At 42.6% G+C, this 26,298-nt stretch overlaps 1 protein-coding gene across 1 annotated transcript in view; it reads left to right on the top strand.

Moving 5' to 3' along the window:
• The first annotated feature begins 219 nt into the window (after positions 1-219).
• The window catches only part of cry1a (cryptochrome circadian regulator 1a), a 29,974-nt gene continuing 3,895 nt past the window's right edge, over positions 220-26,298 (top strand). The window contains exons 1-12 of the mRNA XM_061983537.1: positions 220-1,056; positions 11,530-11,638; positions 11,721-11,863; positions 11,938-12,122; positions 12,198-12,286; positions 14,769-14,909; positions 14,987-15,298; positions 15,377-15,528; positions 18,738-18,940; positions 19,002-19,094; positions 19,177-19,266; positions 23,367-23,432. Coding sequence (XP_061839521.1) covers positions 899-1,056; positions 11,530-11,638; positions 11,721-11,863; positions 11,938-12,122; positions 12,198-12,286; positions 14,769-14,909; positions 14,987-15,298; positions 15,377-15,528; positions 18,738-18,940; positions 19,002-19,094; positions 19,177-19,266; positions 23,367-23,432 — 1,741 coding nt within the window. The 5' untranslated portion in view covers positions 220-898. The remainder of the gene's footprint in view (positions 1,057-11,529; positions 11,639-11,720; positions 11,864-11,937; positions 12,123-12,197; positions 12,287-14,768; positions 14,910-14,986; positions 15,299-15,376; positions 15,529-18,737; positions 18,941-19,001; positions 19,095-19,176; positions 19,267-23,366; positions 23,433-26,298) is intronic.

Consider the following 26,298-nt stretch of genomic DNA (forward strand, 5'->3'; position numbering starts at 1 on the left):
AACACCGCGGCTCGGTAAGAATATCCCTGTTTTATGAACGTGTCGAATGAAAACATATGTGACTAAAAGTGTCGCGGACGAGCCCACGCCACGGCAGTCCCGTGTTTAGGAAGCAGCACGCTGCAGAAACGTGACCACGCTCAGGAACGTGTGGTCGCTCCCGACCAATCAGAAGCCGCGGAGCTACATGCGTCATCGGGTGGGCGGAGACACGGCCAGAAGGTGCGGCGCGAGGAGCGAGCGACCGTACGGTGTGCGTTTGCTGCTGCGAGTCAATTCTGCCTTTTAGCCTCCAAAAACACTTGCTGCGGCACCGGAGACGAGCGATAAAGAAGCGAGAGGAGTTTAGAAGAGCTAAGTGGATATTTTTATTCCAACCAGTCGACCTTTTTTGACTTAAACGCCGTTTTTCAGTGTATTTACATAACCATCTTTCGGCGGCGACAACGTTACGCTCAAGCGTCAAGTCACTTACGGTTCGTTTCTTCTACCAATTTAAACATAAACTGTCTTTTAAGTGCAATTCTGCGTAAACTCATTTCATTGTTCTCGCATTTTGTGTTTTTTTTTCTTGTTTTTTTTTCACCATAAACAAGTTATACAACGAGGTGGGCTCGCTTTGTAGCCGCGCAGGTCCTAGCGCCCGCCCGCTCGTCAGTCACGTTGCGGTAGCGCGTCTGTTGGCCAAATGCTTCAGTCTCCGACGCGTTCCAAGTTCTTTGTCACCATGGAAAAGGTTTTATTAGAGCAAGGCTAACAAGGAGCAAGGAAAATCGAACGAAAACGCCCCCCCGACTTGCAGTAGCACACAGCCGTGCCTGGACGTGTAGTGTATTTTGCACACCAAAGTGTTGTTGAGACAACATTTCCAAGCAGAAGACATCCGTCCAATTGAGTGATGGTCGTTAATACGATCCACTGGTTCAGAAAGGGCTTGCGGCTCCACGACAACCCATCCCTCAAGGAGTCCCTGCTGGGGGCCGACACCGTCCGCTGCATCTACATCCTCGACCCCTGGTTTGCCGGCTCGTCCAACGTCGGGATCAACAGGTGGAGGTGAGTCCCGCCACAGGTAGTCCACACAGGACTCAGGCACTAGAACAGGATGTCTAAAGTGCGGCTCAGGGGGCCATCAAACCCTGGCCGAGTCATACCAAAGCATACTTGCCAACCCTCCCGGATTTTCCGGGAGACTCCCGAAATTCAGCGCCTCTCCCGAAAACCTCCCGGGACAAATTTTCTCCCTAAATTCAGTCCATGAGGACCTGAGTCCGCTAACCCACAACATAAACAGCATACCTGCCCAATGACGTTATAACTGTAGAATGATGGAGGGCGAGTTTTTGGTTTCTTATGTGGGTTTATTGTTAGGCAGTTTCATTAACGTCCTCCCAGCGCGGCAACAACACACAACAACAGCAGTCACGTTTTTGTATACCGTAAAGCAGTTCGTCTGCCGTAAACAGCAATGTTGTGACACTCTTAAACAGGACAATACTGCCATCTAGTGCATTTGATAGAATCACTTTTGTGCATGCCACACAGAATGCATCATCAGAGAGGGTGTTCAGCATGGTTCGAAAAATAGTGACAGAATAGAACAAGGATGGACAATTCAACCCTTAACTCAACAATGAGTAGATGAGTGTTATGTGTGTGTATATGTGTAAATAAATGAACACTGAAATTCAAGTATTTATTTTATATATATATATATATATATATATATATATATATATATATATAATAAAATACATATATATATACGTGTATATATATATATATAGCTAGAATTCACTGAACATCAAGTATTTCTTATATATATGGGACGGCGTGGCGCAGTGGGAGAGTGGCCGTGCGCAACCCGAGGGTCCCTGGTTCAATCCCCACCTAGAACCAACCTCGTCATGTCCGTTGTGTCCTGAGCAAGACACTTCACCCTTGCTCCTGATGGGTGCTGGCTAGCGCCTTGCATGGCAGCTCCCTCCATCAGTGTGTGAATGTGTGTGTGAATGGGTAAATGTGGAAGTAGTGTCAAAGCGCTTTGAGTACCTTGAAGGTAGAAAAGCGCTATACAAGTACAACCCATTTATCATTATTTATTTTATATATATATATATATATATATATATATATATATATATATATATAATCTATGAAATACTTGACTTGGTGAATTCTAGCTGTAAATATACTCCTCCCCTTTTAGCCACGCCCCCGTCCCACCCCGACCACGCCCACCCCCACCCACCTCCCGAAATCGGAGGTCTCAAGGTTGGCAAGTATGTACCAAAGACTATAAAACATGGGACCCGTTACCTCCCTGCTTGGCACTCAGCATCAAGGGTTGTAATTGGGGGTTAAATCACCGAAAATTGTTCCCGGGCGCGGTCACTGCTGCTGCTCACTGCTGCCCTCACCCCCCAGCGGGTGATCAAGGGTGATGGGTCAAATGCAGAGAATAATTTTGCCACACCTAGTGTGTGTGTGACAATCATTGGTACCGTATTTTTCGGACTATAAGTCGCAGTTTTTTTCATAGTTTGGCCCTGGTGCGACGTATACTCAGGAGCGACTTATGTGTGAAATGATTAACACATTACCGTAAAATATCAAATAATATTATTGATCTCATTCACGTAAGAGACTAGACCAGGGGTCGGCAACCCGCGGCTCTAGACTTTAGCGCCGCCCTAGTGGCTCTCTGGAGCTTTTTCAAAAATGTATGAAAAATGGAAAAAGTTGAGGGGGAAAAAATCTATTTTTTGTTTTAATATGGTTTCTGTAGGAGGACAAACATGACACAAACCTCCCTAATTGTTATAAAGCACACTGTTTATATTAAACATGCTTCACTGATTCGAGTATTTGGCGAGCGCCGTTTTGTCCTACTAATTTTGGCAGTCCTTGAACTCACCTTAGTTTGTTTACATGTATAACTTTCTGCGACTTTCTAGCACGTGTTTTATGCCACTTCTTTTTCTGTCTCATGTTGTCCACCAAACTTTTAACGTTGTGCATGAATCCACAAAGGTGAGTTTTGTTGATGTTATTGACTTGTGTGGAGTGCTATTCGGACATATTTGGTCACTGCATGACTGCGAGCTAATCGATGCTAACATGCTATTTAGGCTAGCTATATGTACATATTGCATCATTATGCCTCATTTGTAGCTATATTTGAGCTCATTTAGTTTCCTTTAAGTCATATTAATTCAATGTATATCTCATGACACACTATCTGTATGTAATATGGCTTTTAATTTTTTGTGGCTCCAGACAGATTTGTTTTTGTATTTTTGGTCCAATATGGCTCTTTCAACATTTTGGGTTGCCGACCCCTGGACTAGACGTATAAGATTTCATGGGATTTAGCGATTAGGAGTGACAGATTGTATAGCATGTTCTATATGTTATAGTTATTTGAATGACTCTTACCATAATATGTTACATTAACATACCAGTTGGTTATTTATGCCTCATATAACGTACACTTATTCAGCCTGTTGTTCACTATTCTTTATTTATTTTAAATTGCCTTTCAAATGTCTATTCTTGGTGTTGGCTTTTATCAAATAAATTTCCCCCAAAAATGCGACTTATATATGTTTTTTTCCTTCTTTATTATGCATTTTCGGCCGGTGCGACTTATACTCCGAAAAATACGGTACTTTAACTTAACACATTCCAAAGACAAAATAAGAACATCCATCCATCCATCCATTTTCTACCGCTTGTCCCTTTCGGGGTCGCGGGGGAGGGGGGGGGGGGTCACCTCATCACAGGGCCAACACAGATAGACAGACAAAAAAACCTAGAATTTTGGAGGAAATTGCGTGCGAATGCTGAAATGTGCAAGCCAAATACAAAGTTATAAGTCTGTTCATTTCTAAAAAAAATTTTTTTTTTTAATTAATGTTTTTAATGATGATATCAATGAGGGGTTTTTTTAATCACTGCTATCTTGAAATTGTTACTAATATTGATGCTGTTGTCGATAATGTTCATTTTTGTTTCACTACATTTGGATTTGTGTGTCCTCAATTGCTCTGTTTATTGTTGTTCTTAATGTTGCTGGGACGGGTTTGGTTTTGGAATTGGATTGCATTGTTGTGGTGTTGTTGTGTATTGTTTTGTTGATTGGTTAATTAAAAACATTTTTTTTTTTATAAGTCTAAGGCATTCGACTGCAAAATTGGCTACAAAAAAAGTTAGCATGCTAATGTTAGTAATGCTGCCTGAAACTGAGCCAATCAGTGGCCAGGATGCCAGTGTTTTGGTCACGTCTAGTGGCCAATTCTACTTGAGTATTGGTATTTTTAGTTCATATTGTCATATGGACTAAACGAAAGGGACAAGCGGTAGAAAATGGATGGATGGATTGTATTGGTTTTAGTATCTTTAATGTACAAAACCCAAAATCAGTGACGTTGGCATATTGTGTAAATCGTAAATAAAAACAGAATACAATGATTTGCAAATCCTTTTCAACCTATATTCCATTTTATAGACTGCAAAGACAAGATACTGGTAAACTTTATTTTTTAGCTCATTTAGAATTTGATGCCTGCAACATGTTTCAAAAAAGCTGGCACGAGTGGCAAAAAAAGACTGATAAAGTTGAGGAATGCTCATCAAACACTTATTTGGAACATTCCACAGGTGAACAGACTAATTGGGAACAGGTGGGTGCCATGATTGGGTATAAAAGCAGCTTCCATGAAATGCTCACAAACAAGGATGGGGCAAGGGTCACCACTTTGTCAACAAATGCCTGAGCAAATTGTTCAACAGTTTAAGAACAACATTTTTCAATGAGCTATTCGTAATAAAATCAAAAGGTTCAGAGAATCTGGAGAAATCACTGCAAGTAAGCGATGATATTACGGACCTTCGATCCCTCAGGCGGTACTGCATCAAAAAGCGACATCATTGTGTAAAGGATATCACCGCATGGGCTCAGGAACACTTCAGAAAACCACTGTCAGTAACTACAGTGCACTTACAGTTGGAGTTTTAACTGTAAGTGCAAGTTAAAACTCAACTATACAAAGCCAAAAGCCATTTATCAACAACACCCAGGAACGCCGCCGGCTTCCCTGGGCCAAGAGCTCATCTAAGATGGACTGATGCAAAGTGGAAAAGTGTTCTGTGATTTATTTGTTTCGGTCATGCTTAACATGATTACACTCATCAATTCCCAGAAGGAGTAGGAAGACGTCCGTCTTGGTTAACATTACGCCTTTTTTCAACTATAGCAATTATGATCATTGGTTCTCACCATGTGTTGACCATGTTTACGTAATATCATAGAACATGTGTTCACTTCCTCTGAATGAAGCACAAGCTTCAACTTGTCGTGTCCACAGGGACTCGCACCACTGCCACCTTGCAGACATTGTAGTCGGGGACAGCCTCGACAGGGATGGCTTTTATTGTGCGGGCGTCTGGCGAGCATCCACGTTTTTATTATATAACTGAATGACGCAGATGCTGTTGTTGTTGTGTGCAGGAAAAGAACAACCACCACTCAAGCGTTCAGCAAAACTTGATCTCGTGAACTGTCCACGTTATTACTGAAGTGGGTCAATGTGTTTGTAGCTCCACCCTCTGCCTCATTCCTGTCTGTGTGACCTACTTCTGCAGTGAGCCCACCCAACTATTTCCACAGAGCGCTAATCCTTACAGAGCCACTTCCGTCACATACTGATGGTGTCGAGGGGCTCGTGGTTGCCCCCCAAAGTGGAGGAAATACAGGAAGTTGTACTTGAAATTGTGAGTTGCTTGACGGCCCCAACACGGACCAGCTGACAACAGATTTGATTTGTTGGTTACTACCAGAGGTGGGTAGAGTAGCCAGAAATTGTACTCAAGTAAGAGTACTGTTACTTTAGAGATTTATTACTCAAGTAAAAGTAAGGAGTAGTCACCCAAATATTTACTTGAGTAAAAGTAAAAAGTATGTTGTGAAAAAACTACTCAAGTACTGAGTAACTGATGAGTAACATACACACACATATTATATATATATATATATATTTATATATATATATATATATATATATATATATACACATACATATATATACACATATATATATACATACATTGATATATACAGTATATAATTTATATTTATTTATTTTGCCGTTTTTGTTTACATGTTAAAGGTGTTTTAATGAATATACATGCATGTTTAACACATATAGATTCCTTTCTTTCATGAAGACAAGAATATAAGTTGGTGTATTACCTGATTCTGATGACTTGCATTGATTGTACTGTATTTTCCGCACCATAAGCCGCCCCGTGTTATAAGCCGCATCTAACTGCGCTAAAGGAATGTCAAAAAAACAGTCAGATAGGTCAGTCAAACTTTAATAATATATTAAAAACCAGCGTGATGTGGGCGCGCATGGAGTCGTATATCAACATGGACGGAGCTGCGTGAAAAAAGCCACCCGGCCTCTTCGCGTAAACTTACCTTAACCACTCGCTCATCTTTTCTTCATCCATCCATCCCTTCGAGTTAGCTTTTATGATGACGCCGGCTGGAAAGGTCTCTTTTGGCAAGCTCTTCCTTTTGAATATCACCATGGGTGGAAGTTTCTGGCCATTAGCATGGCAAGCTAGAACCACAGTGAAGGATGACTTCTCATTCCCTGTGGTGCGAATATTCACCGTACGTGCTCCCGTTGTATCCACAGTGCGGTTCACAGGAATATCAAAAGTCAGTGGAACCTCGTCCATGTTGATAATGTTCTCTGGCCGGATCTTTTTTTCAGCTATCTTGTTTTTACAATATGCACGGAAAGTAGCCAGCTTTTCTTGAAAGTCTTTAGGCAGTTGCTGTGAAATAGTAGTCCGTGTGCGGATGGAGAGATTGCGTCTTTTCATGAACCGGAAACCTGTCGCTTAGTAGGAGCCATTTTGTGGTCTTTACAGATGTAAACACACAAAGGAAATGAAACGTTATATCCGCGCGCTTCTTCTTCTTCTATGGGGGCGGGTGGTTGCTTACAGTAGAAGAAGAAGCGCTTCCTGTTCTATGGGGGTGGGTGCTTACCTTGGCGGTTGCTTGCGTAGAAGAAGAAGCACTTCCTCTTCTACGGGGAAAAAAGATGGCGGCTGTTTACCGTAGTTGCGAGACCGAAACTTTATGAAAATGAATCTTAATATTAATCCATATATAAAGCGCACCGGGTTATAAGCCGCACTGTCAGCTTTTGAGTAAATTTGTGGTTTTTAGGTGCGGCTAATAGTGCGGAAAATACGGTAATCAGACAGTAGTGCTGATAACATCCACGTTTTCAAATGGAGGAGAAAAAAAGTTCCTCCTTTCTGTCTAATATCACATGAAAGTGGTTGGTTTTTGGCATCTTATTTATCCAGCCTCCATATTCGTTTTTATACACTTTACAAGAAATACATTGGCGGCAAACTCCCTAGCTTGCTAGCTTGTTTGCGCTGGCTTTCGGAGACTCTTATTTTGAAAGCGCAGGCGCGATGGAGCGGCACTTTTATTGTGAAGACAGGAACTAGGCTTTTGACGGGATGTACGGTTGAAATAAAAAAGGGTCTTTTTTCCTTCACACTTTTGATTGATTGATTGAAACTTTTATTAGTAGATTGCACAGTACAGTACATATTCCGTACAATTGACCACTAAATGGTAACACCCCAATACGTTTTTCAACTTGTTTAAGTCAGGTCATGTGACCACCTGGCTCTGTTTGATTGGTCCAACGTCACCAGTGACTGCATCTGATTGGTGGAACGGAGTGAACGTCACCAGTGACTGTATTTGTTGAAACGCAGGCACTATGAAGGTCTGTCTGACAGACCAAAACAAACAAAGCGTGCATTAACAGATGGATAAAAATTAGTAGCGAGTAGCGAGCTGAATGTAGATAAAAGTAGCGGAGTAAAAGTAGCGTTTCTTCTCTATAAATATACTCAAGTAAAAGTAAAAGTATGTTGCATTAAAACTACTCTTAGAAGTACAATTTATCCCAAAAGTTACTCGAGTAGATGTAACGGAGTAAATGTAGCGCGTTACTACCCACCTCTGGTTACTACTAGTAGACTAATTAAAGGGCTGCAGCTATTGATTATTTAGTCAGCGAGTAATCTATCCAGTAATTGGTGGAGTTGATTAATTTTAATCAATTACATGTAGGCGCAACCCTGATACATTTGTTGTCTTTTAACAACACACAGAGGACCAATAAAAGTCCAGCTGATCCTGATCTTAAATATTAGTTTAGGTGTGATAATAATTTAGAGAATGTACCAATTTGACGTCCATAACTAATTCAAGGGTGCTTGAAAGGTTTGAACTAGAGATGTCCGATAATGACTTTTTTGCCGATATTGTCCAACTCTTAATTACCGATACCGATATATACAGTCATTATGGCTAATTTTGTTGTGATGCCCCGCTGGATGCATTAAACAATGTAACAAGGTTTTCCAAAATAAATCAACTCAAGTTATGGAAAAAAAAATGCCAACATGGCACTGCCATATTTATTATAGGGCTGCAACCAACAACTAATTTGATAATCAATTAATCTGTTGATTATTGCTTCGATTAATCGATTAATAATTGGATAAAAGAGACAAACTACATTTCTATCCTTTCCAGTATTTTATTGGAAAAAAAACAGCATACTGGCACCATACTTATTTTGATTATTGTTTCTCAGCTGTTTGTAAATGTTGCAGTTTATAAATAAAGGTTTATATAAAAAAAAGCAGCCTCTGCGCCTAGCATAGATCCAACGAATCGATGACTAAATTAATCGCCAACTATTTTTAGAATCGATTTAATCGATTAGTTGTTGCAACCCTAATTTATTATTGAAGTCACAAAGTGCATTATTTTTTTTAACATGCCTCAAAACAGCAGCTTGGAATTTGGGACATGCTCTCCCTGAGAGACCATGTGGAGGTTGAGGTGGGGGGGTTTGGGTAGGGGGTAGCAGGGGGTGTATATTGTAGCGTCCCGGAAGAGTTAGTGCTGCAAGGTTTCTGAGCATTTGTTCTGTTGTGTTTATGTTGCGTTACGGTGCGGATGTTCTCCCGAAATGTGTTTGTCATTCTTGTTTGGTGTGGGTTCACAGTGTGGCGCATATTTGTAACAGTGTTAAAGTTGTTTATGCGGCCACCCTCAGTGTGACCTGTATGGCTGTTGACCAAGTATGAATTGCATTCACTTGTGTGTGTGAAAAGCCGTAGATATTATGTGATTGGGCCGGCACGCAAAGGCAGTGCCTTTAAGGTTGATTGGCACTCCGTACTTCTCCCTACGTCTGTGTACACAGCGGTGGTTTAAAAAGTCATACATTTTACTTTTTGAAACCGATACCGATAATTTCCGATATTACATTTTAAAGTACTTATCGGACTGCCGATATTATCGGACATCCCTAGTTCGAACATTTAAAATGAGTTAGAAAGTGCTTGAATTGATATGATATATAAGTTACAAAACCCATAACCTTTTGATGATATTACCATACCTGCCAACTACTCCGGTTTTCCCGTAATTAGTACGGTTTTCATCAACCTATTCCGGGTTACGGTTGCAGTGATAAAAAATACGGTTTTTCATTAATTAAAAAAAATATTTTTTTAAAAGTTTTATTCACGAAATCGCGTAACAACAATGACAATCGACACTGCTTCCCGTAACTTCCTATCGAGCCATTCCGAATGCCATGCGCGAGGCTATTTATAGCACCGCTGCCAAGCACGAGGCACCAGTTGCCATTGTTTCCAAACGAGCGAACGATCATGGAATCAGCCGGAGAAAAATGGCAAACGAGTCTTAAACCGAAAAGAAAACTGCAGTCATTCCGTGAAGAATATTCAAAAGCCTATCCGGGAATAATTATCCGTTCCAAAAAGGGTGAAAACTACGCGAATTGCACCTTGTGCAGACAAGATTTTTCGATCGGACACGGAGGAATTAGCGATGTAAAAGACCACGTTGGGACAAAAAAACACAAGTCTAATGCCGTTGCTAGCGATACAAGTGGAAAACTTTCAACGTTTTTCGGATTTTAGCCACTAAAAGGTAATGACACCAATGTTATCTATTGGAATTGTTTAGTACTGTTATACTGTTAAAAGTGTTTATACTATTTATGCTTTCAAGTCCAAGTTGAAGAAATCTTGTTAAATGTTGACAGCATAACTACCAAAATACAGAAGTATGTCCTTAATATTTTTGCAGTGCTATTTATGTTGAAAAGTTCAAATGATTACATTTCAAGTGTCTGATGGCTTAAATTAATTTTAATTAATTTTTCATATTTTGAATTCTTTTGAAAGGCTTACAAAAAAACTACATTTGAATTGTAATTCCATGCTATTGACAGGACTATTAATTTTAATGAAGTTAGCTTACCATGTTTACAGTATGATAATTGTGATAGAAATGTGAATTTTAGGCACAGAATATTTTTTACAATTGAACAAGGCAGTAGATTATACAAGCTTGGACAGAAAGTTAATAATGACACCAATTTTTTTTTTTAATTGGAATTGTTTAGTACTGTTTTACCATTTGTTTACTGTAAAAAGTGTTTATACTGTTTATACTTTCAATGAACAAATTGAAGTCTTGTGAAAGGTTGACAGGATAACTGGCATTAACTGTCAAAATAATGTCAAACTATTGAAGTTAGCTTACAGAATAAACATGTCAATCAACCCATGTGATTTTTGCTGTAATATTTTTGTTTTGAAAAGTCACTGTGACTGATAGAAAAGTGATGGTTTTAGCAACATTTTAACCTGTCTGAATGCAATCAATCATTTTGCGTCGGGGGGCGAACCTGAACCCCCCACCAGGACTTTGTCCTGGACCTACCGGGGTCTGCGGCCCCTGGACCCTGGCTACTAGGTTTTTCTGATTTCAAAAGTTGGCAGGTATGTATTACAGAGCGTAGATGGTGAAACCTCTACATTCCTTGCAATAGCTGCTTGAGAAATGTTGTTCTTAAACTGTCTGACAATTTGCTCAGGCATTTGTTGACAAAGTGGTGACCCTCGCCCCGTCCTTGTTTGTGAATGACTGAGCCTTTCACGGAAGCTGCTTTTATGCCCAAAATAACAAAGTTTACAAGTTGGAACGTTAAGTGTTTTGTCTTTGCAGTCTATTCAATTGAATATAAGTTGAAAAGGATTAGCAAATCATTGTATTCTCTTTTTATTGACCTTTTACACAACGTTCCATCTTCACTGGTTTTGGGTTTTGTACAAATAATTTCTGATTGTGTGAGTACTGCATATTCACTAACTTCTGGAACACTGAGGAAAAGAGTTTGTATTAAAAAAGGATATTATCATCCAGGTCATTAGTGAGCTTCCACCTACCGATTTTGGTTGCTACGGCAACAGCACGGGAAGCTCCATTATTAGTTCCACTCATTTTGGTGTGTGTTTTCTCTGCCCACACAAAGCTAACAAACATGTTTATTTCCTTTGCTCTGTGAAAAAAATCATTTCTTTCCTGCTTAGATTCCTGCTGCAGAGTCTGGAGGATTTGGACTCTAGCCTCCGTAAACTCAACTCCCGTCTCTTCGTGATAAGAGGCCAACCCACCGACGTCTTTCCCAGGCTCTTCAAGGTGACGCCGTTATCCCGTGTAACCGTGCCAAGCAGACACCAACACGAAAATAATCCCCTCTCTCTCTCTCTCGCTACCCCAGGAGTGGAAAATATCCCGTCTGTCTTACGAATATGACTCTGAGCCCTTTGGAAAGGAGCGAGATGCCGCCATTAAGAAGCTGGCGTCGGAGGCCGGCGTGGAGGTGACGGTGCGCATCTCCCACACGCTCTATGACCTGGACAAGTGAGTGCACGACCCCCCGCCCCGACACCTCATTCCTTCGCCGACCACCACTCAGCTGTAATTTCCCCCTGCAGGATCATCGAGTTGAACGGCGGTCAGTCGCCCCTCACCTACAAGCGCTTTCAGACCCTCATCAGTCACATGGACGCCGTGGAAGTGCCCGCCGAGTTCATCACGGCCGAGATCATGGGGAAGTGCTCCACGCCGCTGTCCGACGAGCACGACGACAAATTTGGCGTGCCGTCGCTGGAAGAGCTGGGTGAGTGAAGACACGGACGATACTGAACGGCTGATATCCAAGATGAGTGTGTGACGTGTGATGCTCCTCTTGCAGGTTTCGATACGGAAGGTTTGTCGTCGGCCGTGTGGCCTGGAGGGGAAACAGAAGCCCTCACGCGGCTGGAAAGACATTTGGAGAGGAAGGTTAGTCAATTTAACTACCTGTTGTTTTACTAATAGTCATGGTCACTTTCGCTATAATATTGAGTTTATTTATGCATACAACATGATACATCATGCATACAACATGATACATCACACATGCATGCATACAACATTAGGGATGATGTTTGATAAGAAATGATCGAGTTCGAGCCTATTATTGAACCGATTCCTTATCGAGTCCAGTTGTATATGGAAAAAAATATTTGGTTTAACAAAAGCTCACTTTTATTATATAAGAAAAAAATAAAATCTAATAAATAAATAAATATTGACTGTTACCCCCCTAAAAAAAATAAAAAAATAAATATTGCCTGTTGTTACCCAAAGTACCGTATTTTCCGCACCATAAGGCGCCCTGGGTTATAAGCTGCGCCTTCAATGAACGGCATATTTCAAAACTTTGTCCACCTATAAGCCGCCCCGTGTTGTAAGCCGCATCTAACTGCGCTAAAGGAATGTCAAAAAAACAGTCAAATAGGTCAGTAAAACTTTAATAATATATTAAAAACCAGCGTGATGTGGGCGCGCATGGAGTCGTATATCAACATGGACGGAGCTGCGTGAAAAAAGCCACCCGGCCTCTTCGCGTAAACTTAAACTTACCTTAACCATTCGCTCATCTTTTCTTCATCCATCCCTTCGAGTTACCGTATTTTCCGCACCATAAGGCGCCCTGGGTTAAAAGCCGCGCCTTCAATGAACGGCATATTTCAAAACTTTGTCCACCTATAAGCCGCCCGGTGTTGTAAGCCGCATCTAACTGCGCTAAAGGAATGTCAAAAAAACAGTCAGATAGGTCAGTCAAACTTTAACAATATATTAAAAACCAGCGTTCTAACAACTCTGTTCACTCCCAAAATGTACGCAAATGTGCAATCACAAACATACGTATATCAACATGGACAGAGCTGCGTGAAAAAAGCCACCCGGCCTCTTCGCGTAAACTTAAACTTACCTTAACCACTCGCTCATCTTTTCTTCATCCATCCCTTCGAGTTAGCTTTTATGATGACGCCGGCTGGAAAGGTCTCTTTTGGCAAGGTCTTCCTTTTGAATATCACCATGGGTGGAAGTTTCTGGCCATTAGCATGGCAAGCTAGAACCACAGTGAAGGATGACTTCTCATTCCCTGTGGTGCGAATATTCACCGTACGTGCTCCCGTTGTATCCACAGTGCGGTTCACAGGAATATCAGTTGCTGTGAAATAGTAATCCGTGTGCGGATGGAGAGATTGCGTCTTTTCATGAACCGGATCCCTGACGCTTAGTAGGAGCCATTTTGTGGTCTTTACAGATGTAAACACACAAAGGAAATGAAACGTACGGTAATATCCGCGCGCTTTTTCTTCTTCTACGCGGGCGGGTGGTTGCTTACAGTAGAAGAAGAAGCGCTTCCTGTTCTATGGGGGCGGGTGCTTACCTTGGCGGTTGCTTGCCGTAGAAGAAGAAGCGCTTCCTCTTCTACGGGGAAAAAAGATGGCGGCTGTTTACCGTAGTTGCGAGACCTAAACTTTATGAAAATGAATCTTAATATTAATCCATATATAAAACGCACCGGGTTATAAGCCGCACTGTCAGCTTTTGAGTAAATTTGTGGTTTTTAGGTGCGGCTAATAGTGCGGAAAATACGGTAAGTGGGATTTTTCAGAAAAACAAATATATACAGTAACACAAAAACAACCTGTCTCTGTGATCACTATAGGTGTATAAATAATAATATAGTGTTAAATAAAATCAGTCCCTTGGGCACAAAACTGAAAATAATACAGCTCTCCAAAAAGTGCAATTCTGCTGCTGTTTGACCTAACTGTTTGTTATGATACTTTGACATTTTTGCACTTTATTTCTTTATTGAAAGAAAATTCTATGAAGAGAAAAGTTGTTTGCAAATGTGGTTACAATGCTAAAAAAATGAAAAGTTAAAGCTAAAAAAAGAAATACACTTTATTGAGTTGACATTATTTCTTTAAAGGGGGAAAGATGTGATGTTATGAGCTAGGGAATATAACAACTACACTACCCAGCATGCAACGGGAGTGACGAGCAGTCGCGGTAGCCCCGAAAAGTGTTGTTGCATGTCGCCAGCCGGCAGCTAAGAATGAGGTTATGAGCACGCTGTGAAAGTAAACGTCAAGAACTCAGCCAACGTCTGCATTATTTATAATTAGACAGACAACACATATACAGTGTGATTTTGTTCTGTTTACAAGGAAAGAAAAACAAATTTAACAGTGATTTCCCAAAGATAGACTCTAAAAGTGTAACTTCCTGTGAGTCCTTCCTGGTAAATAAATGTCTGATCAACCTATTGGTCAATTTGGAGGCGGGATCTTGATTCTATTGGCGTTTGAATGAATCTTCATCATTCAGATGTTGCATTCAGGGCCACGTGGTGTAGGGATATACACAGTTGTTTATTGTCAAGTGGGCATTGTCCAAAGTCTTGATGTTGATCCTCCAGGCTTGGGTGGCCAACTTCGAGCGTCCCAGAATGAACGCCAACTCTCTCCTGGCCAGCCCGACCGGCCTCAGCCCCTATCTTCGCTTCGGTTGCCTCTCCTGCCGGCTGTTTTACTTCAAACTCACCGACCTCTACAGGAAGGTATGTCCCGGTACACAAACATGGCTTCCCCTCCTACGCCTCCTCGATTGATGCAGTTTATTAACTCTCTCCCAAAGGTGAAGAAGAACAGCTCGCCGCCGCTCTCGCTGTACGGCCAGCTGCTGTGGCGCGAGTTCTTCTACACGGCGGCCACCAACAACCCCTGCTTCGACAAGATGGAGAGCAACCCTATCTGCGTGCAGATCCCGTGGGACCGCAACGCCGAGGCCCTGGCCAAGTGGGCCGAGGGCCGCACGGGCTTCCCCTGGATCGACGCCGTCATGACCCAGCTGAGGCAGGAAGGCTGGATCCACCACTTGGCCCGGCACGCCGTGGCCTGCTTCCTGACGCGAGGGGACCTGTGGATCAGCTGGGAGGAGGGCATGAAGGTGGGCGAGAGGATGAGACGTGGGAATGTTCCCCTTTTTGAAAGTGGAGGTGATTAACTTGGGCTTTTTTATTTGGAGGTGTTTGAGGAGCTGCTGCTGGACGCCGACTGGAGCGTGAACGCCGGCAGCTGGATGTGGCTCTCATGCAGCTCCTTCTTCCAGCAGTTCTTCCACTGCTACTGTCCTGTGGGCTTCGGACGCAGAACCGATCCCAACGGAGATTACATCCGGTAAGTGGCACACTTCCTGTTGGTGTGCTTTCATCTACTCGTGACCTCATTGTTGTCTCCATACCAATATTTTGGTACCGGTACCAAAATGTATTTCAATACTTTTCTAAAGAAAGGAGACCACAAAAATGGCATTATTGTTTTTATTTTAACAAACAATCTAAGGGTACGTTAAACATATGTTTTTTATTGCAATTTAGAATAGTGAACCTACTAGACAGCTTGTCTTTTAGTAGTAAGTAAACAAACAAAGACTCCTAATTAGTCTATGCAGTAACATATTGTGTCATTTATACACCTATTATTTTGTCAACATGAGGGAAAAACTACCAAGTACCGTATTTTCCGCACCATAAGGCGCCCTGGGTTATAAGCCGCGCCTTCAATGAACGGCATATTTCAAAACTTTGTCCACCTATAAGCCACCCCGTGTTATAAGCCGCATCTAACTGCGCTAAAGGAATGTCAAAAAAACAGTCAGATAGGTCAGTCAAACTTTAATAATATATTAAAAACCAGCGTGATGTGGGCGCGCATGGAGTCGTATATCAACATGGACGGAGCTGCGTGAAAAAAGCCACCCGGCCTCTTCGCGTAAACTTCCCTTAACCACTCGCTCATCTTTTCTTCATCCATCCATCCCTTCGAGTTAGCTTTTATGATGACGCCGGCTGGAAAGGTCTCTTTTGGCAAGGTCTTCCTTTTGAATATCATCATGGGTGGAAGTTTCTGGCCATTAGCATGGCAAGCTAGAACCACAGTGAAGGATGACTTCTCATTCCCTGTGGTGCGAATATTCACCGTACGTGCTCCCGTTGTATCCACAGTGCGGTTCACAGGAATATCAAAAGTCAGTGGAACCTCGTCCATGTTGATGATGTTCTCTGGCCGGATCTTTTTTTCAGCTATCTTGTTTTTACAATATGCACGGAAAGTAGCCAGCTTTTCTTGAAAGTCTTTAGGCAGTTGCTGTGAAATAGTAGTCCGTGTGCGGATGGAGAGATTGCGTCTTTTCATGAACCGGAAACCTGTCGCTTAGTAGGAGCCATTTTGTGGTCTTTACAGATGTAAACACACAAAGGAAATGAAACGTAATATCCGCGCGCTTCTTCTTCTTCTACGCGGGCGGGTGGTTGCTTACAGTAGAAGAAGAAGCGCTTCCTGTTCTATGGGGGCGGGTGCTTACCTTGGCGGTTGCTTGCGTAGAAGAAGAAGCACTTCCTCTTCTACGGGGGAAAAAAGATGGCGGCTGTTTACCGTAGTTGCGAGACCGAAACTTTATGAAAATGAATCTTAATATTAATCCATATATAAAGTGCACCGGGTTATAAGCCGCACTGTCAGCTTTTGAGTAAATTTGTGGTTTTTAGGTGCGGCTAATAGTGCGGAAAATACGGTAGTTACAGGCTCATACATTGGTTCTATTTAGAGATGTCTGATAATATCGGGCTGCCGATATTATCGGCCGATAAATGCTTTAAAATGTAATATCGGAAATTATCTGTATCGGTTGCAAAAAGTAAAATGTATGACTTTTTAAAACGCCGCTGTACGGAGTGGTATACGGACGTAGGGAGAAGTACAGAGCGCCAAAAAAACTTTGCGTGCCGGCCCAATCACATAATACCTACAGCTTTTCACACACACAAGTGAATGCAAGGCATTCTTGGTCAACAGAACATACAGGTCACACTGATGGTGGCCGTATAAACAACTTTAACACTGTTACAAATATGCGCCACACTGTGAACCCACACCAAACAAGAATGACAAACACATTTCGGGAGAACATCCGCACCGTAACACAACAGAACAAATACCCAGAATCCCTTGCAGCACTAACTCTTCCGGGACGCTACAATATACACCTTCCCTCTGTAAAAGCCAATAATGTGTGAATTTGATGTCATTATTAATTATGTAAATTGTTTTAAGTAAACTATTGATTTTACAGTTAAAAATTTTAAATTTTAAATTTTTTTCTGTAAAATATAGATTGTTTGGGGGTTTTTTAACAACGTTTAACGGGAGGGGTTTACGGAAAAAGCTGGCAGCTTAGTTGCTAGAATGTTTGTGTTAAATTAACATTGCTTTTTACAACATTATATTGTCAATGGAAAAACAGTACAAGTTATTTTCTTATTCTGGCAACTCAGCGGCCAGGTTTTCCACAGTAAAAACAAATGTACCGTCTTTCCATAATTCACTGTAAAAATATGGCAGCTCAGTCAACAGAATTTTAACACAAAAAATGTTAGTTTTTTTAATATGCTGTAAAGAACACCGTAAAATGTATTGCCATTTTTATTAATTTGATGGGTAGTTTGTTTTTTTCTTTGGACCAAAACAAGGTTGGAAAGTATGATAATATACTGTAATATTTGTTGCAATATTGGATACTATTAAAGTTTAAAAGGCATGCAATTTCAAGCAGTACAAATATTTTTTCAGTCACAATGAAAAAAATCCATTACATTTAGTGAGAAAATATGAAGTACTTTATTGACACAGGTGTTTGCGGGCCAGATAAAATGATGTCTGGCCCCCGGGCCTTGAGTTTGACACCTGTGTCTTAAAGCAGCTCTTCCTGAGGGCGTTTCAGTGTTATAACTTCACCTTTAGCTTGACTTTTTACGCCAAAATGCGTCCATTTTCCCTTTTCTGTCTACACACTGTGTCTGCTTGTAAGTACTCCGTGTGTGTGTGTGTGTGCGTGCGTGCGTGCGTGCGTGCGTGCGTGCGTGCGTGCGTGCGTGCGTGCGTGCGTGCGTGCGTGCGTGCGTGCGTGCGTGCGTGCGTGCGTGCGTGCGTGCGTGCGTGCGTGCGTGCGTGCGTGCGTGCGTGCGTGCGTGCGTGCGTGCGTGCGTGCGTGCGTGCGTGCGTGCGTGCGTGCGTGCGTGCGTGCGTGCGTGCGTGCGTGCGTGCGTGCGTGCGTGCGTGCGTGCGTGCGTGCGTGCGTGCGTGCGTGCGTGCGTGCGTGCGTGCGTGCGTGCGTGCGTGCGTGCGTGCGTGCGTGTGCGCTGCCGAACATGCTCCTCTGCTCGTAAAACCAGCAATGTCACGACATGATGTCATGCCCGGGAACCGGTACTTTTCAAACAGAGTATAGTATCGTTTTTGATTCATTAGTAGCGCGATACTGTACCAGTACCGGTATACCCTTCAACCCTACCTCACACTGTACTTAACAACCCGCGTCTTTCCCTCAGCCGCTACCTGCCCGTCCTGAGGGGATTCCCGGCCAAGTACATCTACGACCCCTGGAACGCTCCGGAGGGCGTGCAGAAGGCGGCCAAGTGCATCATTGGCGTGCATTACCCCAAGCCCATGGTGAACCACGCCGAGTCCAGCCGCCTGAACATCGAGCGCATGAAGCAGATCTACCAGCAACTGTCCTGCTACAGAGGCCTCGGTGAGGACCAGGAACCTCCACATGAACCAAGAAGGACTTGTCTCTAACTCTGATTCTTTAGGTCTGCTGGCGTCTGTTCCTTCCACCGCCGGCGGGAACGGCAACAACCCGCCGTCTTCAGATGCCATGGGATATTCTGTCCAAGCTCCGTCGAGTAAGACAACTTTAACCCCTCCTTGCTCCTTTGGGACTTTTTTTTTGCTTTATTTGACCTTCATGTTGCCGTGCACTTTCAGGCTATCAGATGCCAGCTCAGTCCCAAGGAGATTGGCAAAGCGGCGCCATGATGTACCTGCAGGGGGACTCCCAGAGCACACATCAGCATGGTAGGCGGGGCTTAAAGTTCAAGTTAAAGTACCAATTAGGGATGTCCCGATCCAGGTTTTTGCACTTCCGATCCGATACCGATATTGTTTTTGCATTTCCGATCCGATACCGATACTGACCGATACTGGCCTATCCGAGCATGTATTAAAGTTATTTAGCTTACTTAGTTGTCAGAATCATGTTGAAAAGGGTTTTAGTACTCTTGATAACAACTAGCCAGCTGAATTAGGGGAGTTTGAATAATACACAATGGTTGGTAACAAGAAACTGACCTGTTTATTCAAGGATAAACACAAAATAGACAAAATTATACATGACAAACAGAAATGGCATCATTGAACTAGGGCTGGGCGATATGGCCTTTTTTTAATATTGCCATATTTTAAGGCCATATTGCGATACACAATATATATCTGGATATTTTGCCTCAGCCTTGAATGAACACTTGATGCATATAATCACAGCAGTATGATGATTCTATGTGTTTTGATTGATTGATTGAGACTTTTATGAGTAGGTTGCACAGTGAAGTACATATTCCGTACAATTGACCACTAAATGGTAACACCCCAATAAGTTTTTACACTTGTTTAAGTCGGGGTCCACTTAAATTGATTCATGATACAGATATATACTATCATCATAATACAGTCATCACACAAGATAATCACATTGAATTATTTACATTATTTATAATCCAGGGTGTGGATGTAAGTGTCAAAAAGACAGCCAAAAGAGTTTGATATGAGAATAAATCTAAAGTTAAAATATAAGGTAGAAATGCACCCATTTGCAGGAAATGTAGTCTTGATTTTCAAAATGTTCTTTCAAGGCTTGCATGTCTACATTGAAACATTCTTCTTCATACTGCATTAATATATGCTACTTTTAAACTTTCATGCAGAGAAGGAAATCTCAACTAAAAAAATCACTAATTTTTTCATACGGTGTTAATGTGGACATTTTTGCCTCGGCATTTTGATGGTGTGGACGTGTGGCACCGAATGGAGATAAGCGTCTCGACAGACGTCACAATATTTGAACAATGATGACAAAAACTGTTGTCTCTGTCGTGTCCGTGTGTCGAAAATTGTTATGCGCTTATTTTTTTATTTGATTTTGTGCGCGGCATAGATTTGCCGTGCGCAGAGGACGTTTGAGCAGGCGCGCACCTTAGCGGCTGCGCTAGCATCACAGCTAACGTTAGCCATGCCGCTACCTCGCTCTCTGCTGGGAGAGGACGTACCGTATTTTCCGCACCATAAGGCGCCCTGGGTTATAAGCCGCGCCTTCAATGAACGGCATATTTCAAAACTTTGTCCACCTATAAGCCGCCCCGTGTTGTAAGCCGCATCTAACTGCGCTAAAGGGAATGTCAAAAAAACAGTCAGATAGGTCAGTCAAACTTTAATAATATATTAAAAACCAGCGTGATGTGGGCGCGCATGGAGTCGTATATCAACATGGACGGAGCTGCGTGAAAAAAGCCACCCGGCCTCTTCGCGTAAACTTCCCTTAACCACTCGCTCATCTTTTCTTCATCCATCCATCCCTTCGAGTTAGCTTTTATGATGACGCCGGCTGGAAAGGTCTCTTTTGGCAAGGTCTTCCTTTTGAATATCACCATGGGTGGAAGTTTCTGGCCATTAGCATGGCAAGCTAGAACCACAGTGAAGGATGACTTCTCATTCCCTGTGGTGCGAATATTCACCGTACGTGCTCCCGTTGTATCCACAGTGCGGTTCACAGGAATATCAAAAGTCAGTGGAACCTCGTCCATGTTGATAATGTTCTCTGGCCGGATCTTTTTTTCAGCTATCTTGTTTTTACAATATGCACGGAAAGTAGCCAGCTTTTCTTGAAAGTCTTTAGGCAGTTGCTGTGAAATACCGTATTTTCCGCACTATAAGGCGCACCGGATTATTAGCCGCACCTTCTATGAATTACATATTTCATAATTTTGTCCACCAATAAGCCGCCCCGGACTATAAGCCGCGCCTACGCTGCGCTAAAGTGAATGTCAAAAAAACGCTGCGCTAAAGTGAATGTCAAAAAAACAGTCAGATAGTTCAGTCAAACTTTAATAATATATTGAAAACCAGCGTTCTAACAACTCTGTCCCAAAATGTACGCAAATGTGCAATCACAAACATAGTAAAATTCAAAATGGTGTAGAGCAATAGTAACATAATGTTGCTCGAACGTTAATGTCACAACACACAAAATAAACATAGCGCTCACCTTCTGAAGTTATTCTTCATTCGTAAATCCTTCGAATTCTTCGTCTTCGGTGTCCGAATTGAAAAGTTGCGCAAGCGTGGTATCCAAAATGGCCGGTTCCGTCTCGTAGAAGTCATCGGGAGTCAGTGTCGCTGTTGTTCTGTGAATCCTGCCTTCCGGAAAGCTCGGACCACAGTTGTGACCGAAATATCTGCCCAGGCATTTACGATCCACTGGCAAATGTTGGCGTATGTCGTCCGAGGCTGTCTGCCCGTCTTAGTGAAGGTGTGTTCGCCTTCGGAGCTGTGTGAAAAAAGCCACCCGGCCTCTTCGCGTAAACTTCCCTTAACCACTCGCTCATCTTTTCTTCATCCATCCATCCCTTCGAGTTAGCTTTTATGATGACGCCGGCTGGAAAGGTCTCTTTTGGCAAGGTCTTCCTTTTGAATATCACCATGAGTGGAAGTTAGCATGGCAAGCTAGAACCACAGTGAAGGATGACTTCTCATTCCCTGTGGAGCGAATATTCACCGTACGTGCTCCCGTTCCACAGTGCGGTTCAGTTGCTGTGAAATACGGTAGTAATCCGTGTGCGGATGGAGAGATTGCGTCTTTTTATGAACCGGATCGTTTAGTAGGAGCCATTTTGTGGTCTTTACAGATGTAAACAGGAAATGAAACGTACGGTGATATCCGCGCGTTTTTTCTTCTTCTTCCGGGGGCGGGTGAAGCGCTTCCTGTTCTATGGGGGCGGGTGAAGCGCTTCCTGTTCTATGGGGGCGGGTGCTTTCCTTGGCGGTTGCTTGCGTAGAAGAAGAAGCGCTTCCTGTTCTACCGGGAAAAAAGATGGCGGCTGTTTACCGAAGTTGCGAGATCGAAACTTTATGAAAATTAATCGTAATAAAGCGCACCGGGTTATAAGGCGCACTGTTAGCTTTTGAGAAAATTTGTGGTTTTTAGGTGCGCCTTATAGTGCGGAAAATACGGTAGTAGTCCGTGTGCGGATGGAGAGATTGCGTCTTTTCATGAACCGGAAACCTGTCGCTTAGTAGGAGCCATTTTGTGGTCTTTACAGATGTAAACACACAAAGGAAATGAAACGTAATATCCGCGCGCTTCTTCTTCTTCTACCAGGGCGGGTGGTTGCTTACAGTAGAAGAAGAAGCGCTTCCTGTTCTATGGGGGCAGGTGCTTACCTTGGAGGTTGCTTGCGTAGAAGAAGAAGCACTTCCTCTTCTACGGGGAAAAAAGATGGCGGCTGTTTACCGTAGTTGCGAGACCGAAACTTTATGAAAATGAATCTTAATATTAATCCATATATAAAGCGCACCGTGTTAAAAGCCGCACTGTCAGCTTTTGAGTAAATTTGTGGTTTTTAGGTGCGGCTAATAGTGCGGAAAATACGGTATACGTATGTGACGTATGACGTGACAGTATGTGACGTATGACGTGACAGTATGTGACGTGTGTAAGAAGGTGCGCTCGCTGTCTGTGAGAGGGAGACACAGGAAAGAGTGAGAAGAGCCTGTCGTGTAATGCCAGCAGCTAAAAGCAACTGCGTGAAAATTGTGGATGTGTTGAAGGTGTGCTGGAAAATGCGGAACGGAAATTAGGGAGCAGCAGAAAAGTGCAATGTATTATTTAAATCGGTGCGTTGGAAAACACGGACCAAGTTTTTTTTTAAACTGGATCTGGATCGGCATTTTCCCATGCCTTGCCGATACGCAATTTTTGGCAAATATCGGCAGTCGATCCGATCCAAATATCGGATCGGGACATCCCTAGTACCAATGATTGTCACACACACACTAGGCTTCCAAGGATCCACACTTTGTATGCTGAAAACGTCCAATCCTAATAAAAAGTGTTTATATTGCAGGTTTTGCCAGCGCTGGCAGAATGTGTTACACTCCAGGCAGCCGACAGAGTCCCGCACTTCAAAAAGGTAAAGATGGCTGCTCCATATAACAGTGTTTTTCAACCACACAGGTGTGCCGTGAGATACAGTCTGGTGTGCCGTGGGAGATTATGTAATTTCACCTATTCGGGTTAAAAATATTTTATGCAAACCAGTAATTATAATCTGCAAATAAAGTGCCATTGTTGAGTGTCTGTGCTGTCTGGAGCTCGGCAGAGTAACCGTGTAATACTCTTCCATATCAGTAGGTGGCAGCAGGTAGATAATTGCTCTGTAGATGTATCTACCGTATTTTTCGGACTATAAGTCGCTCTGGAGTATAAGTCGCACCGGCCGAAAATGCATAATAAAGAAGGGAAAAAAACATATGTAGGTCGCATTTTTTGGGAAAATGTATTTGATAAAAGCCAACAGCAAGAATAGACATTTGAAAGGCAATTTAAAATAAATGAAGAATAGTGAACAACAGGCTGAATAAGTGTACGTTATATGAGGCATAAATAACCAACTGGTATGTTAACGTAACCAATCTGTCACTCCTAATCGCTAAATCCCATGGTATGGTAAGCAACTGCCAAGGTAAGCACCCGCCCCCGTAGAAGAGGAAGCGCTTCTTCTTCTACGGTAAGCAACCACCCGCCCCCGTAGAAGAAGAAGCGCGCGGGTATTACGTTTCATTTCATTTGTGTGTTTACATCTGTAAAGACCACAAAATGGCTCCTACTAAGCGACACGCGGATAACGCAGAATTTAAACTTAAGGCAATAAGTCATGCCGAAGAACACAAAAATAGAGCAGCAGCAAGAGAATATAACATAAATGAATCAATGGACGAGACGGAGCCGGCCATTTTGGATCCCGTATTCGCCCAACTTTTTAATTCGGACACGAAGGAGAAGAATTCAAGGGATTTATGAATGAAGAATAACTTCAGAAAGTGAGCGTTATGTTTATTTTGTGTGTTGTGACATTAACGTTCGAGCAACATTAAGTTATTGATGTTATTGCTCTGCACTATTTTGAATTTTACTATGTTTGTGATTGCACATTACCGTACATTTTGGGAGTGAACAGAGTTGTTAGAACGCTGGTTTTTAATATATTATTAAAGTTTGACTGACCTATCTGACTGTTTTTTTGACATTCCTTTAGCGCAGTTAGATGCGGCTTACAACACGGGGCGGCTTATAGGTGGACAAAGTTTTGAAATATGCCGTTCATTGAAGGCGCGGCTTATAACCCAGGGCGGCTTATGGTGCGGAAAATACGGTAAGTCTTTGCTGTCGTCCAGCATTCTGTTTTTGTTTACTTTGCAGCCAGTTCAGTTGTAGTTTCGTTTTGCATAGCCATGCTTAAGCTTCAATGCCTTTTTTAGGGGCACTCGCCTTTTGTTTATTTTTGGTTTAAGCATTACCATATTTTTCGGACTATAAGTCGCAGTTTTTTTCATAGTTTGGCCGGGGGTGCGACTTATACCGTATTTTCCGCACCATAAGGCGCCCTGGGTTATAAGCCGCGCCTTCAATGAACGGCATATTTCAAAACTTTGTCCACCTATAAGCCGCCCCGTGTTATAAGCCGCATCTAACTGCGCTAAAGGAATGTCAAAAAAACAGTCAGATAGGTCAGTCAAACTTTAATAATATATTAAAAACCAGCGTTCTAACAACTCTGTTCACTCCCAAAATGTACGGTAATGTGCAATCACAAACATAGTAAAATTCAAAATAGTGCAGAGCAATAACATCAATAACTTAATGTTGCTCGAACGTTAATGTCACAACACACAAAATAAACATAACGCTCACTTTCTGAAGTTATTCTTCATTCATAAATCCCTCGAATTCTTCTCCTTCGTGTCCGAATTAAAAAGTTGGGCGAATACGGGATCCAAAATGGCCGGCTCCGTCTCGTCGAAGTCATTGCCTTCCGGAAAGCTCGGACCACAGTTGTGACCGAAATATCCGCCCAGGCATTTACGATCCACTGGCAGATGTTGGCGTATGTCGTCCGGCGCTGTCTCCCTGTCTTAGTGAATGTGTGTTCGCCTTCGGTCATCCACTGTTCCCACGCCGTTCGCAGTCGTGCTTTAAATGCCCTGTTGACACCAATATCGAGCGGTTGGAGTTCTTTGGTTAATCCACCCGGAATGACGGCGAGTGTTGTATTTGTGTGCTTCACTTGTTTTTTGACACCATCTGTGATGTGGGCGCGCATGGAGTCGTATATCAACATGGAACACACAAAGGAAATGAAACGTAATACCCGCGCGCTTCTTCTTCTACGGGGGCGGGTGGTTGCTTACCGTAGAAGAAGAAGTGCTTCCTCTTCTACGGGGGCGGGTGCTTACCTTGGCAGTTGCTTACCATAGAAGAAGAAGCGCTTCCTCTTCTACTGGGAAAAAAGATGGCGGCTGTTTACCGTAGTTGCGAGACCGAAACTTTATGAAAATAAATATTTATATTAATCCATATATAAGGCGCACTGGGTTATAAGCCGCACTGTCAGCTTTTGTGAAAATTTGTGGTTTTTAGGTGCGCCTTATAGTGCGGAAAATACGGTACTGCGTGAGGAGCAGAGACGGTGTCCACAAAGTACATCCGTACGTGACGTGACAATCAACAATTTCCACACAAAGAAGGATAGCGTCCGCACAACTTCAACAGTCTTTATTGCTCAAACAAAGCCGGTGCGGGGAACATCGCTAAAAGGAAGACATGAAACTGCTGCAGGAAAATACCAACAAAACAGGAGAAGCCACCAAAATAGGAGCGCCAGACACTACACACAGGAAAACAGCAAAAAAGTCCAAATAAGTCAGGGCGTGATGTGACAGTACACCTACTTTGAGACAAGAGCTATAGTGATGCATGCTTGAATTTATATCCAACAA

The sequence above is a fragment of the Nerophis lumbriciformis genome, linkage group LG25 (assembly GCF_033978685.3).
Source record: "Nerophis lumbriciformis linkage group LG25, RoL_Nlum_v2.1, whole genome shotgun sequence".
In the NCBI taxonomy this organism is placed as follows: domain Eukaryota; kingdom Metazoa; phylum Chordata; class Actinopteri; order Syngnathiformes; family Syngnathidae; genus Nerophis; species Nerophis lumbriciformis.